This window comes from Panulirus ornatus, chromosome 37 (assembly GCF_036320965.1).
Source record: "Panulirus ornatus isolate Po-2019 chromosome 37, ASM3632096v1, whole genome shotgun sequence".
NCBI lineage: Eukaryota > Metazoa > Arthropoda > Malacostraca > Decapoda > Palinuridae > Panulirus > Panulirus ornatus.
Window position 1 is genome coordinate 5,597,902 of NC_092260.1, and position 16,565 is coordinate 5,614,466.

General features: G+C 40.7%; 1 protein-coding gene across 1 annotated transcript in view; it reads left to right on the forward strand.

The window, feature by feature from the left end:
• The window catches only part of Mvb12 (multivesicular body subunit 12-like Mvb12), a 189,840-nt gene that overhangs the window by 46,086 nt on the left and 127,189 nt on the right, over positions 1–16,565 (forward strand). Inside the window, exon 3 of the mRNA XM_071683745.1 lies at positions 12,566–12,758. Within this exon, the coding sequence (XP_071539846.1) occupies positions 12,566–12,758 (193 nt within the window). The remainder of the gene's footprint in view (positions 1–12,565; positions 12,759–16,565) is intronic.

The window sequence follows — 16,565 nt, forward strand, 5'->3', positions numbered from 1 at the left end:
CCTCAAAGGCTCAGATTGTAATGCCTGAATGTGTGTGGATGTAACCAAGACGAGAAGAAAGGAGAGATAGGTAGTATGTTTGAGGAAAGGAACCTGGATGTTTTGGCTATGAGTAAAATGAAGCTCAAGGCGAAAGGGGAAGAATGTTTGAAAATGCCTTAGGAGTAAATTCAGGGATTGGTGAGGGGACAAGAGCAAGGGAAGGAGTAGCACTACTCCTGAAGCAGGAATATGTGATAGAGTGTCAGAAAGTAAGCCTAGACTGATATGGGTAAAACTGAAATTGGATGGAGAGGGATGGGTGATTATTGGTGCCTGTGCATCTGGTCATGAGAACAAGGATCATGAAAGGCAAGTGTTTTGGGAGCAGCTGTGTAATTGCATCAGTAGTTTTGGTGCGTGAGACCAGGTATTAGTGATAGGTGATTTGAATATGAAGGTAAGTTGGGTATTCGGTGTTTTTAATGGAAATGTTGAAGAGCTTGTGGTGTTGCGTGCTGAGAGACTGGTGATTGGGAATACCTGGTATAAAAAGAAAGATGTTTGTAAGTATACATATGTGAGTACGAGATGGTCTGCACTCATTATAAGATTAAGTACTAATTTATAGGCATGTAAAAAAGAGACTTTTGGAAGTAAATGTGCTGAAGGGGACAGTTGGTGAGATGTCTGATCACTGTCTTGTGGAGACAAGGTTGAAGAGATGTAGAGGTTTTCGAAAGGAAACATTGTTGGGGAGAAGACAGTGGTGAAAATAAGTGAGTTTGGAAAGGAGATTTGTGATAAGAAATGCCAGGAGAGATTGAATGTAGAATGACAAAAGGTGAGAGCAAAGAAGTGAGGGGAGTGGATGTGGAATGGGAGGTATTTAGGAAAGCAGTGATGGTATGTGCAAGATATACATGTGGCATGGGAAAGGTGGGAGGTGGGGAGATTAGAAAGGATAGTGAGTGGTGGGATGAAGGAAAATTGCTTGTGAATGAGAAAGGGGAGGCATTTGGGCAGTACTTACTAGGGAAGGAGTGCAAATGACCAGGAGATGTATATGAGAAAGCTGAAAGAGGAAGGTGCAGGATTTGAAAAAGAGAGCTTATGAGAGATGGGATAAGAGAGTATCATTAAACTTTAGGGAGAATAAAAAGATGTTTAGGAAGGAGGTAGATAATGTGCAAAAGACAAGAGAATATATGGGAACAATATTGAAGGGGCAAAAGGAGGTGATAACAGATACTGATGGAATGAGGAGATGTAGTATTTTGAAGGATTTGTAAATGTGTTTGATAATAGAGTGGCAGATGTTGTTTTAGTTAGGGTGGTGTACAATGTAAGAGGGTCATGGAGAGTGAGTTCGTGAAGAGAGAAGATGAAATGTTGCAAAGCAGCAGGAGACGACAGTAGATAATGTGCAAAAGACAAGAGAATATATGGGAACAATATTGAAGGGGCAAAAGGAGGTGATAACAGATACTGATGGAATGAGGAGATGTAGTATTTTGAAGGATTTGTAAATGTGTTTGATAATAGAGTGGCAGATGTTGTTTTAGTTAGGGTGGTGTACAATGTAAGAGGGTCATGGAGAGTGAGTTCGTGAAGAGAGAAGATGAAATGTCGCAAAGCAGCAGGAGACGACAGTAATCCTATTGAATTTGTTAAGAAAGGGGGTTATTCCACCACAGCAAAACATAGGTTGATAAAGCACCTAGTGTAAACATAAACACTCCAGCACAGCAAAACACAGGTTTGATAAACCACCTAGTGTAAACATAAACACTCCACCACAGCAAAACACGGTTGATAAAGCACTTAGTGTAAACATAAACACTCCAGCACAGCAAAACATGGTTGATAAAGCGCTTAGTGTAAACATAAACACTCCACCACAGCAAAACACAGGTTGATAAAGCACTTAGTTTAAACATAAACACTACACCACAGCAAAACATGGTTGATAAAGCACCTAGTGTAAACATAAGCTCTACACCACAGCAAAATACAGGTTGATAAAGCACCTAGTGTAAACATAAACACAGCAAAACACAGGTTGATAAAGCACCTAATGTAGACATAAGCTCTACACCACAGCAAAACACAGGTTGATAAAGCACCTAATGTAGACATAAGCTCTACACCACAGCAAAACACAGGTTGATAAAGCACCTAGTGTAAAGATAAGCTCTACACCACAGCAAAACACAGGTTGATAAAGCACCTAGTGTAAACGTAAACACTGCACCACAGCAAAACACAGGTTGATAAAGCACCTAATGTAGACATAAGCTCAACACCACAGCAAAACACAGGTTGATAAAGCACCTAGTGTAAAGATAAGCTCTACACCACAGCAAAACACAGGTTGATAAAGCACCTAGTGTAAACGTAAACACTACACCAGAGCAAAACGCAGGTTGATAAAGCACCTAGTGTAAACGTAAACACTACACCACAGCAAAACGCAGGTTGATAAAGCACCTAGTGTAAACGTAAACACTACACCACAGCAAAACACAGGTTGATAAAGCACCTAGTGTAAACGTAAACACTACACCACAGCAAAACGCAGGTTGATAAAGCACCTAGTGTAAACGTAAACACTGCACCACAGCAAAACACAGGTTGATGACTGATTTATTTTTTTATTTTTTCATACTTTTACATTCTATTTCACATGTTTGCCTTTTCTCACAGTAGTGAATTTGTGCCAGGAATAGACAGTGTAAAGGCCTCATTTACTCACAACTCTAAAAGCTGTTCACTGTTTCCATTCATAATACTGAATACCCCATACCCCCTAATTCTACCCTCAGCTACCACATTACTCACCTCTGCATTCATATCTACCATCATTGATACCCCGTCTCATACATTAAAATGGCTGGGAAGCTCACTCAGCTGCTCCCAGAATACTTGCCTACACTAATTTTTCTTCCTCATGGCCAAGTGCATAAGCACTAATGATCATTCATCTTGTGCCATCCACTTTCATTTTTACCCTCATTAGTCTACAATTTACTTCCATACATGCTTTCATACACTCCTACAGTTCCTGCTTCAGGAGTAGTGCTACTTCTATATTAGCGCTTGGCCTTTCACCAACCCCTAACTTTACTACTAAAGCATTTAAAAATACCATTCCTCCCCTTTGCCCTTGAAATTTGTTTCACTTAGAGCCAGAACATCCAGTTTTCTTTCCTTAAACATACTATTTGTTTCTTCTCTCTTTTCATCTTGGTTACATCCACACACATTTAGACACCTCAGTATGAACCTTTAAGGAGGATGAGCACTACTTACTTGGCTCTCTCTTTTGTTCCATCTTTTAGATATTGAAAGATAATAACTTCTTTTTCCACACATTCCGTAGTACTCTCAGAAGCTTCACCCCCTCCTCCTGTCCTATGAATCGCTTCTGCTTCATGCTTCCATTTGTTGCAACATCCACTCCCAGATATCTAAAACACTTCTGTCTATATGTCTGTCTATCTATCTATCTATATCTCTGATGCCCATTCCCTCCAAGAACTATCATAAAGGGGATGGCCACAGCAAATGAGTCTCCACTTATATCTATCATTTACATGCCTCCATCATATACACCATGCCATACATATTTCCACCATTTCTTTCCCAATCAGTACTCTTTTCTATTTCCCCATGTCACAGGTAGTCTTCTCATACTAATCTCTTTAATTATACTATTATATATTCTTCTTGTAAACTTCCCATCTTTCATTCTTTTCACATGTCCAAACCCCTCAGAGTATTACACTTCACACGCTTTACCACTCTGCAGTTCATTCCCTTTGTATTCCCTGCCATACCAGATCTCTCACACACTCCCTCATTTCTTTCTTTCTTTCCTTTTAGCCATACCACTTGCTCTTTTCATATAGCTCATTTCCACAGCCTGGATTCTTGACCTCTGTGACTCAACCCATGTCTATGTTTTGGCTGCATAAGTCAGGGTTGGGAGGACTATGTTGTCCCTTACTCCTTTCTTCACTTCCATACTTACACCTCTCCCCTTCATTATTCTATTATGGGACATGATGATTAGTCTACCTTGTACTGCTCTCTCCCTTATTTCCTTCCATATCACCAAACTATCCCAAGGTAGCTCCCAAATAAATTCTCACCTTTTTCATCCTTTCTCCCCCCATATCAATCAAAACACTTTACTTCCTCCAAATTATCTCCATTCATAGTCACACCCCAACTAACCTGTCCCTCTGCCCTATTAAACCTAGTAACCTTGCCTTTATTCATATTTACTCAGAATTTCCTCCCACCGCACACTCTTCCACACACCAGCTTCTAGAATTTCTCATTTGCATCTGCTACCTGCAATTTGTCATTATGAAACAACTGTCATACTCCCCCCATAAACCCACCCCCACCCCTCCCCAACCCACTGAAAACTGTATACTTACCCATCACTCTGAACCCCTTGCATTTACCTCCTTCACCACCCCATCCATAAACAAATTAAAAAGCCATGGTGACATCACTCACTCCTGTCCCAGACCAACCATCACTTGAAACCATGCACTTTTTTCTCCATCTTCTCAACTCACATGCTTAAACTTTTGATAAAAGCTTCTCGCTTCTTGTAGTAGCTTTCCTCCCGTACCATGTATTGCCTTTCACAAGGCATTTCTGTTATTCCTATCATATGATTTCTCAAAATCTTTGAGAGCCACATAGAAATCCTTCTGTTTCTCAAAGCATTTCTCTCATAGATTCTTTAAAGCAAGCACCTAATGCAGATAAATCTTCTATCACTCCTGAAGCCTCATTGTTCCTCCCATCCAACTTATCAGATGCACTCAACAAAGTTGTACCTCTGTAGTTTGAACACTCACATTTGTCCACCCTTGCCTTTATTCAGTGGTCCCATACATGCATTCTGCCAACCCTAAGGCACCTCACCACGATCCATACATACACTGAAAATTCTAAGCAAACAATCAACAACACAGTTACCCATTCTCAGAAGGAATTCAACTGCAGTGCTCTTCATTCCAGTCACCTTGCTACATTTCATCCTATGCAAAGCTTTATCAAACCTCTATTTATGACTCTCTCACTTCACATACCTCCGCAGCTTAAAGCGCCCTACAACTACCACCCCATCATTGATCACATTCAACAATCCTTCAGTGTACTCCATCTTTTCTTTACTTCATTATTACCTGTTACCACTTCCCCATTTGCTCCCTTTCACTGATGTTCCTATTTGTATTCTTGTTTTTCTAACACTATTAACCTCCTCTGAAACATCTTAATCTTGCTGAAGCATACTAATTTTCATTTACCCTCTTTTTGAACCCCTGCACCTCCTCTTTACTGCCTGCTGCTTTTACTTGTACATCATCTATTCATTTGCTCTCCTTTCATGTAAGCACCACACATACACCTTTCTTTTCTGTTTCACCAGCAACTTTACCTCGTCATCCCATCACTCACTACCTTTCTTCACCTGCCCACCTCCCACCCTCTGCATGCCACACACTTTTCTTGTACATGCGAAGATTGCTTCCCTAAATATCTCTCATTCCTCATCCAGTCCCCTTACTTTGTTTACTCTCTCCTGTTATTCCTTCACATACACATCTCTTTTTTAAGCTTGCTTACTTTCACCACCCTTCTCTTACTCATATCAATTCCTCTTTTTGAAAAACCTCCTCGAACCTTCACCCTTGCCTCCACCAGGGAATGATAAGACACCCTGTCAGCCTTATTATCCATCTGTCAAACTGTTTGTCTGATTCCTATTCATTTTTGGAACACTCAACAAGGGGGTGGCCAGAGCAAAAGAGACTCCACTTTTCCTGTCCTTACATGCCTCCCTTGTATATACCTTTCCGTGAATTCTTCCCCTTTTCTCTCCCTTGAGTACTCTTTCTCTGTATTTCCCCATGTCACAGTGATCTTCCTCTCATGCCAACTCCTTTAATCATACTGTCATACAGTGTCCTTGTAAACTCCCTGTCTTGCATTCTTTCTACATGCCCAAACCACCTCAAATTGTTAGTTTTTTCTCTCTCTACAACTCCTCAATTCGTTCCCTTTGCATTCCTTGCCATATTCGAATCTTTCGTACACCCCCTCATTACTTTTTTCATTCTATCAAGCCACACCCCATACTCCTCTCAAATAATGCATTTCCACAGCCTGGATTCTTGACCTTTGTGATTCATCCCATGGCCATGTTTTAGCTGCATAGGTCAGGGTTGGGAGAACTAGGTTTTCCCATAATCCTTTTTAAACTACCATGCCATACTTACCCCTCTTTGCTTCATTATTCTGTTAAAGGACCTGGTGACTCCTCTGCCCTCACCAGAGCTACCCAAGATAGCTCCTAAATACAGGTACACCACTGAATTTCCAGCAACTGATGGTTTGGCACCTCCTTTAGTCCGGACAAAATTGCATGAGGGAACTTGAAATTATCGCAGCCACCAGACTTGTTTACTGGGCGGCCACAGATGGCATTGTGTGTAAGGCACACTTATTTACATTCTTTACACTGCACTTGCTGGTGGTGACACTGCAATTCTGTGAGATTCTCAGCTTATTTTGCTTAAATTTAACCCCAGCTGTGGCTTCTAAGACTTATGAGACTGTCAGTTGTGGTGTTGAACATAAACACCAGTCCATATCAATACAAGATAAAGTAGAACTGTTGAGAAAAATGGACCATGATGTTTCGGTGCGCAAGCTGTGTGACATTTACGGTATTGGTTCATCAACTGTTTATGATATAAAGAAGCAAAGGGAGAAAATATTGAAATTCTATGCAGACAGCAATTCCAAGAAGCAAATGACGATTAGAAAAAACTATGAAAGTAAGAGTACTGAGCACGATTGAGTGATGATGGAATGCTTTTGACAGCGTCGGAGTGATGGAGTGGACTTGTCAGGTAGCATGATAATGGACCATGCTAAGTTGTTCCATAAAGAACTTAGATTACAACATAAGCATAACTATAGTGAAGGATGGCTTCAAAGATTCAAGAACTGTCATGGAATTACCATTGATAAAGTGTACAGAGAAAAGCGGTCTACAAACCACGAAGGATCTGTCAAGTATGTGGACAAATTTGCAAAACTCATAGCTGACAAGCACCTCAGTCCTGAGCAGGAGTATAATGCTGATGAAACTGCATTATTCTGGTGATGTACACCTAGGACAACACTAAGAACAGGAGATGGAGAAGACCCCAAAGGATTCAAACAATCTAAGGACAGACTTACCATCTTAGGGTGCTCAAACATTTAATATTTGTTTGATTTAGATTTCTAGCAGTCAATGGTATACTTTAGATGCATGGGAGATCTATGATTAGTGGGTTAGAGGTGTGTTGATGAATGATTATTTTGTGACCACGGTTGGTCCGGCAAAATGGTTAATCCAGCAAGGCTTTAGAACCAAGAGTGCCAGAAAATCGGTGGTGTACCTGTATTTAAATTCTGTCATATTTTCCAGTCATTCTCCCTCCATATCTATATATTTTCCAGTCGTTCTCCCTCCATATATATAGCATAGTTTAGTACACTTTCTTCTCTCTGTATAGGGCTTCGCAAAATCTATACTTAAACTGTGCTTATATTCAGATATTGGTACTTGCATTTCCCTTCAATTGCCTGTTCTCACATCATAAAAAACATACAACCTTCTACAATTCTTCTTCACTCTTAGCAAACAACACTATCATTCCACAAACAGGCTTGTCACTAGCCACCATACTTCACCACCACACTGCATCTCTAGTTTTCCTTAGTTTTGCTTTAATTTCTCTTATCTCTCTATTCATAGATATGTTAAAAGGTCTCACTAGCGTCACAGCCCTGCCTCACACCCAGATATAAAGTGAAACTTTCCCTCAACTCTCCATTCACTCTTACACATTTATTTCCTTCTCTATAGAAGAATTTTACACCATCCAACAGTTTTCCCCTACCCCATATATCCTTAACACATCCAATACAGCATTCCATTTGACTCTGTCTTACACTCTCCATATCCATAAAAGCTTTATACAGCTTCTTACCTTTTGCAAGATACTTTTCCATAGTCATTTTCACCACAAAGATCTGACCCACACATTCCCTACCTTTTCTAAAACCCCCCTCTTGCTCATCACTTATGCATATAGTCAATTCCATCACTCTGTCAATCAATACTCTTGCATACACTTTTTCTGGTATACTTGAGAGGCTTGGTCTCTTATAATTGCTGCATACATTCTTAGCACCTTTTCCTTTGAATAAAGGAATGATATTAGCTTTCACCCAGTCCTCAGACACAGCCTTCTATTTCCATGCTGTTACATATCAAATGCATCCAATCTTATCAAAGTGTCTCCTCAATACTTCAGCATTACAGCAGTAATCCCATCCAGTCCAGGGATGCCTTTCCTACCTTCAATTTCATTATTGCCCCTTTTCTTTTTTACCTCCGTTGTTGCTACAGACCTCTGCACTTTTCCTTTTCTTTCCATCCTAGATACCCATGCATATAACAACTGCTGCTGCACCATTTCCCTCATTGATAAGTTCTTCAAAGTACTCTTTCCATCTTCCTTTCACCTTCTTTTGATTCAGCAACTCCCCTTCCTTACTTCTCACATTAACTTTTCCACTCTTACATCCACCTTTTTCCTTTTTCACTTTTTTTCCAGTGCAATTTCTTAGTTATATATATTTATTTATTATACTTAATCACCATCTCCCGTGTCAGCGAGGTAGCATAAGGAAACAGACGAGGAATGGCCCAACCCACCCACATACACATGTATATACATAAACGCCCACACATGCCCATATACATACATACACATTTCAATGTATACATACATATACATACACAGACATTCCTATGAGTACACATGTACACAACCAAACTTGCCGCCCTCATCCATTCCCTTCGTCAACCCACCACACATGACATAGCATCCCCCCCCCCCCCCCCATTCCACTGAGGTAGCGGCAGGAAAAGACAAAAAAGGCCACATTCATTTACATTCAGTCTCTAGCTGTCATGTGTAATGCACCGAAACCATAGCTCCCTTTCCACATCCAGGCCCCACAAAACTTTCCATGGTTAACCCCAGATGCTTCACATACCCTTGTTCAGTCTATTGACTTCGTGTTGACCCCTGCATACCACATCGTTCCAATTCACCCCATTCCTTGCACGCCTTTCACCCTCCTGTATAATCAGGCCCCAATCGCTCAAAATCTTTTTCACTCCATCCTTCCACCTCCAATTTGGTCTCCTGCTTCTCCTTGTTCCATCCACCTCTGACACATGTATCCTCTTTGTCAATCTTTCCTCACTCATTGTCTCCATGTGTCCAAGCCATTTCAATACACCTTCCTCTGCTCTCTCAACCTCACTTTTTATTACCACACATCTCTCTTATCCTTTCATTACTTACTTGATCAAACCACCTCACACCACATATTGTCCCCAAACATCTCATTTCCAACACATCCACCCTCCTCCTCACAACCCTATCTATAGCCCATTCCTAGAACAATATAACATTGTTGGAACCTCTATTCCCTCAAACATATCCATTTTTGCTCTCTGAGATAACATTCTCGCCTTCCACATATTCTTCAACGCTCCCAGAACCTTTGCCCCCCTCCCCCACCCTGTGATGCACTTCCATTTCCATGGTTCTATCTGCTGCTAAGTCCACTCCCAGATATTTTAAACACTTCCTCCATTTTTTCTCCATTCAAACTTACCTCCCAATTAACTTGTCCCTCAACCCTGCTGAACCTGATAACCTTGCCCTTATTCACATTTTCTCACAACTTTCTTCTTTCACACACTGTATGAAACTCAGTCACCAACATCTGCAGTTTCTCACCCAAATCAGCATCCAGTGCTCCATCATCCACAACAGACTGTGTACTTCCCCCATCTCTCCAAAACTCTTGCATTAACCTCCCTAACCACCCCATCCATAACAAGTTAAACAACCATGGATACATCATGCACCCCTGCTGCAAACAGACTCACTGAGAACCAGTCACTTTCCTCTCTCCCTACTCGTACACATTTCTTACATCCTTGGTAAATACTTTTCACTGCTTCAAGCAACTTATCCCCCACGTCATATACTCTGAAAACCTTCCACAAAGCATCTCTATCAACCCTATCATATTCCCTCTCTAGATCCATATGTATTTCTAAGTATTTCTCACATACATTCTCCAAAGCAAACACCTGGTCCACACATCCTCTATTACTTCTGAAACCACACTGCTTTCCCCCAATCTGATACCCTGTACATGCTTTTACCCTCACAATCAATACCCTCACTTGTAATTTCCCAGGAATACTCAACAAACTTATATCTCTGTAATGTGAACAGTCACCTTTATCCCTTTTGCCTTTATACAATGGCACTATGCATGCTTTCCTCAAATCCTCAGGCACTTCACCATGATCCATACATACCCTGACTATCCTTACCAACCAGTCAACAACACCGTCACCCCCTTTTTTTAATACAGTCCACTGTAATACCATCCAAACCCACCGCCTTGCCGGCTTTCATTTTCCGCAAAGCTTTCACTACCTCTTCCCTGTTTACCAAACCATTCTCCTTGACTTCTCACTTTGCACACCACCCCGACTGAAACACCCTGTATCTGCCACTCCATCATCAAACACATTCAACAAACCTTCAAAATATTCACTCCATCTTCTCACTTCATTACTACTTGTTATTGCTTCCCCATTTGCCCCTTTAACTGATGTTCCCATTTGTTCTCTTGTCTTGTGCACTTTATTTACCTCCTTCCAAAACATCTTTTTATCCTCCCTAAAATTTAGTGTTACTCTCTCACACCAACTCTCATTTGCCCTCTTTTTCACCTCTTTCACCTTTCTCTTGACCTCTTGCCACTCTTTTATACATCTCCCAGTCACTTGCACTACTTCCCTGCAAAATTCGTCCATATGCCTCTCTGTTCCTCTCTCCTCTTTCTGAAACAATCTTACTTCTTCATCCCACCATTCACTACCCTTTCTAATCTGCCCTTCTCCCACCTTTCTCATGCCATGTGCACCTTTTGCGCAAGCCATCACGGCTTCCTTAAATACTTCCCATTCCTTGCCCACTCCCCTTAAGTCATATGCTCTCACCTTTTGCCATTTTGCACTCAACCTCTCCTGGTACTTCCTCACACAAGTCTCTTTTCCAAGCTTACTTACTTTCACCACTCTCTTCTCCCCAACATTCTCTCTTCTTTTCTGAAAACCTCTACAAATCTTCACCTTTGCCTCCACAAGATAGTGATCACACATCCCTCCAGTTGTCCTTCTCAGCACATTAACATTCAAAAGCCTTTCTTTTACATGCCTATCAATTAGCACGTAATCCCATAATGACCTCTGGCCATCTCTTCTGCTTGCATGTGTATACTTATGTATATCTCTCTTGAAGCCGCCAGGTATCCTAATCACCAGTCTTTTTTCAGCACACAAATCCACAAGCTCTTCACCATTGCCATTTACAACACTGAACACCCCATGTACATCAATTATACCCTCAACTGCCACATTACCCACATTTACATTCAAGTCACCCATCACTATAACCCGGTCTCGTGCATCGAACCTTCTAACACACTCACTAAGCTGCTCCCAAAACACTTGCTTCTAATGATCTTTCTTCTCATGACCAGGTGCATAGGCACCAATAATCACCCACCTCTCTCCATGCACTTTCTGGTTTACCCATATCAATCTACAGTTTACTTACACTCTATCACATACTCCCTCAACTCCTGTTTCAGGAGCAGTGCTACTCCTTACTTTGCTCTTGTCCTCTCACTAACTCCTGACTTTACTCCCAAGACATTCCCAAGCCACTCTTTCCCTTTACCCTTGAGCTTTGTTTCACTCAGAGTCAAAACATCCAGGTTCCTTTCCTCAAACATACTACCTATCTCTCCTTTTTTCTCATCTTGGTTATATCCATACTCTTTTAGACACCCCACTCTGAGCCTTCAAGGAGGATGAACACTCCCTTCATGACTCCTTCTGTTTCCCCATTTAGAAAGTTAATTACAAGGAGGGGTGGAGGGATTTTCCAGCCCCCTGCTCCTGCCTCTTTAGTCACCTTCTACATCACATGGGGAATATGTGGGAAGTATTCTTTCTCCCTTATCCCAGTGTACTCTTTCTTTGCTTCCCTCTATCAGCTTCTTAACATTCTGCTTTATACATCTAACATTCTTCCCTCCTCTTTTGTTGAACTTCCATAGGTAAATTCCTTTTGAGCGATATACTATTTGACATTTTCTTCCCCTCAGTAGCATCTCTAATCCTTTGCATCCATCATACATTTCCACTTTTATTCTTTTATCTTATATGATTGTATCCAACTAGTAATTTCACAGCCTATAACAGTTTTCTAAAACTGTTAACACCTCATTCACACATGACTGTATTCTTACATTTACTGCACTTTTATTTAAACTCTGTCCCCATTCTTTCATACTCCTCCTTGCATTTATTAATTTACTGAAATTCCTTTTCCAGGTATCTAAGACCCATGATCAAGATATAGATGCTGACCTTTATAAAGATGGCTTTTTCCGGAGGGTAACTCGTTACTTATGCCACAGCAAGACTGAAGGTTACATGGGATATGTTGTGGAGCATTTAGCAATTGTCAATGACAGAGATTCTAGGCCAGCAGGATACACAATTGTTGAGCAAACTTTTGATACAAGTAAGTTGTATATTCTTCCAGCAGTTTACACAAATTTTCTTGTTGGCAGGTACAAACATGGCAGATCATGGCATGTCTGTCTTTGTGCTTATTCCTTATGGGTTCAGTACAGTTATGTATGTAGTCTTTTTCCAATACCTTGTTGCCATCCCAAACTGATATGGGTGATAATGAAAGAAGGTTACAAGACATGGATGATTGTGCCTATGTACCTAGACACTAGAGGAGTGAGCATCTTTCTACCTATGAGCATTTATGATGAGATTTTGTCATGATGGCAGGGCTAGTGCATCTTGTGATTCATTTGTTCAGTAACAATGTTACTCTCATCCCCCACATATCTCCCATAATTGTTGATCCAAGAGTGATCAGGGGTCAAGTTTACCATTTTCTCTTTTAATGTTTTTGTAGATAATCCTTGTATTTCTATGGTTTCTCCAGGTATTACACTGAATGGTCTTACCACATTCACTGGTATCCTTGTTTGATACCTTATGGAAATTACTGCTGACATGATTCTATACCTTCCAGTCTGTTAGGCTTTTATATTCATAGCAGTCTTCTTGATGTCATCTGTCTGCTGCCATGCATATATTATCATTATCTTTCCCTTCTTCTCTCTGGGTTGTACAGATTATGCTCTTTCAGTTTTTCATGATTTATGTATTCAATTTCATCAGTTTTACTTGTGAGGTGTGTGTGTTAGTGTTCTCAGAATTGTTTATTTTCATTTCTTTGACTGGTGATCTGTTTTGAAAGTAAAGAGATCAACTGGGAGGATGTGATCCATGAGATGTCTGTAACACAATGGAAAACCCTGCTGAGTACCAAAATAGAGGAGGAATGTGTAAATGACATGACAACTTTGGATATCATACATGCTGTAGATATTTACCAGTGAGAAGTAAAGCACAAAAGGAGGCAAAAAAATGTAGAACCTCTAAAGAAGCCAGAGCTCACCCAGCAAAGGAAATAAAAGCTAGCAAGTGACTTATCGGACATTGACCATGAATTAGATATGAGAAACACAGGAAAAGAAGAAAATGCTGTAATGGAAGTAAGAAATAATCCAAAATACTTGAATGCAAAATGCAAATTCAAAACCACTTAGAACAGAAGCAGATGACTGTATGGAGATGGGTGAGATTCTAAAATAGTGGTATGAATTGGTATTCACTGAGCCAAAAAGAACTTTAGAAATAAATGACCTAACAGACTTCTTCCTAAACAGTAGTCTCCTGATTGTTTACAGCAGATACCACCTTCTTAATACAAGATTTCGAGAGGGCCTTTGAGAGCATGCCTGTGCCTTCAGCCCCATACCCTGACGTGGAACTGTCTTCGTAAAGAAATGTGACTCCTCTCGTACATTCACTAAATCTCCTTTGGAAAAAAAGTCAAGATTCTGTCATCATTCCTGAGAGTCTTATACTGACCCACATACCCTCACTCCACAAAGGTGGAAGCAAAGCACTCCCATAAGCACTTGACAAATGTGACCATAGTGTCATAGCACATAAAATGTGAAGATGGGAATAACTGGAAAAATTTGGAGATGGATATACAACTTCTTAAGTAATAGAAGTAATAGATCACAATGTAGTTGTAAATCATGTTATTTCCAGTGCCTTTTTAATTTTTTAGTAAGAAGGTCCTTATCCCCAGGGACTTTATTTGCATCCCTCCTGTTCCTCATTCTTACATCTGACATTGACACAAACATAAGGCACAGTTTTGTACCATTTTTTGCTGATGATAAAAGAATAAGTATGAAAATCACATCAGTAGATGATGATGAACAGCTACAGAGACATAAATGAAGCCTTTAGCTGTGCAGCTAAGAACCACTTGCTTTTCAGTGGAGATAGATTTCACCTCCTCTGGTATGGGGAAATTGGAAAAATAAAAAAAACAATACCACACAGACACAGACTACCTTAAACCGGATGAATAATGTGAAGCCCATAGAGTGTTAATATCTAAAGGGTATCTTTAACAACTTCTGTTGCTTTACCTTTCCTTCACTTCTCCATTCTGACATTACACATGACAGCTAGAAACTGAGTGTAGATGAATGTGGCCTTTTTCGTCTTTTCCTGGCGCTACCTTGCTGGGTGTGTGTGTGTGTGTGTTTTTGTGCTATTTCATGTTTGGCAGAGTGGTGATGCGAATTGATGAGGGTAGCAAGTATGAATATGTGCATGTGTATATATGTATATGTCTTTGTATGTATATGTATGTATACGTCGAAATGTATATGTATGTATTTGTGCGTGTATGGGCATTTATGTATATGTATGTGTATGTGGGTGGTTGGGCCATTCTTTATGTTTTCTTGCACTACCTCACTGACACAGGAAATGGTAATTAAGCATAATAGTGATAAATACCTATATATATATATTTATTTATTTATTATACTTTATCGCTGTCTCCCACATTAGCGAGGTAGCGCAAAGAAACAGATAAAAGAATGGCCCTACCTACCCACATACACATATATATACATAAACACCCACACACGCACATATTCATACCTATACATTTCAACGTATACATATGTATACATACACAGACATATACATATATACACATGTACATATTCATACATCCTGCCTTCATCCATTCCTGTTGCCACCCCACCACACATGAAATGGCACCCCCTCCCCCTGCGTGCGTGCTAGGTAGCACTAGGGAAAGACATCAAGGCCACATTCATTCACATGCAGTCTCTAGCTGTCCTGTGTAATGCACTGAAACCACAGCTCCCTTTCCACATTCAGGCCTCACAGACCTTTCCATGCTTTACTACAAGCACGTCACATGCCCTGGTTCAATCCATTGACTGCATGTCGACCCCTGTATACCGCATCGTCCCATTTCACTCTATTCCTTGCATGCCTTTCACCCTCCTCTATGTTCAGGTCCCAATCACTCAAAGTCTTTTTCATTCCATCATTTCCACCTCCAATTTCGTCTCCGACTTCTTCCCTCCACCTCTGACACATATGTCCTCTTTATAAATCTTTCCTCACTCATTCTTTCCATGTGTCCAAACCATTTCAGCACAAACTCTTCTGCTCTCTCAACCACACTCTCTTTATTTCCACACATATCTCTTACCTTTTCATTACTTACTCAATCAAACCACCTTGCACCACATATTGTCCTCAAACATTTAATTTCCAGCACATCCACCCTCCTCCTCACAACCCTGTCTTTGATGGTCCGAGAACCTTTGCTCCCTCCCCCACCCTGTGACTCACCTCCACTTCCATGGTTCCATCCACTGCTAAGTCCACTCCCAGATGTCTAAAACACTTCACTTCCTCCAGTTATTCTCCATTCAGACTAACCTCCCAGTTAACTTGTCCCTCAACCATACTAAACCTAATAACTTTGCTCTTATTCACATTTACTGCCAGTTTTCTTACATACAGTTTACCATACTCAGTCACCAACTTCTGCACCTTCTCACCCAAATCAGCCACCGTTAGTGTATCATCAGCAAACAACTACTGACTCGCTTTCCAAGCCCTCTCATCCCTAACAGACTGCTTCTTGCCCCTCCCTCCAAAACTCATGCATTCACCTCCCTAACCACCCCATCCATAAACACATTAAACAACAATTGAGAGATTAAGAACCCCTGCCACAAACCGACATTCACAGGGAACCAATCACTTTCCTCTCTTCCTACTTGTACACATGCCTTGCGTCCTTGGTAAAAACTTTTCACTGCTTCTAACAACTTACCTCCCAAACCGTATGCTCTTAAAACCTTCCACCCTATCATATGCCTTCTCC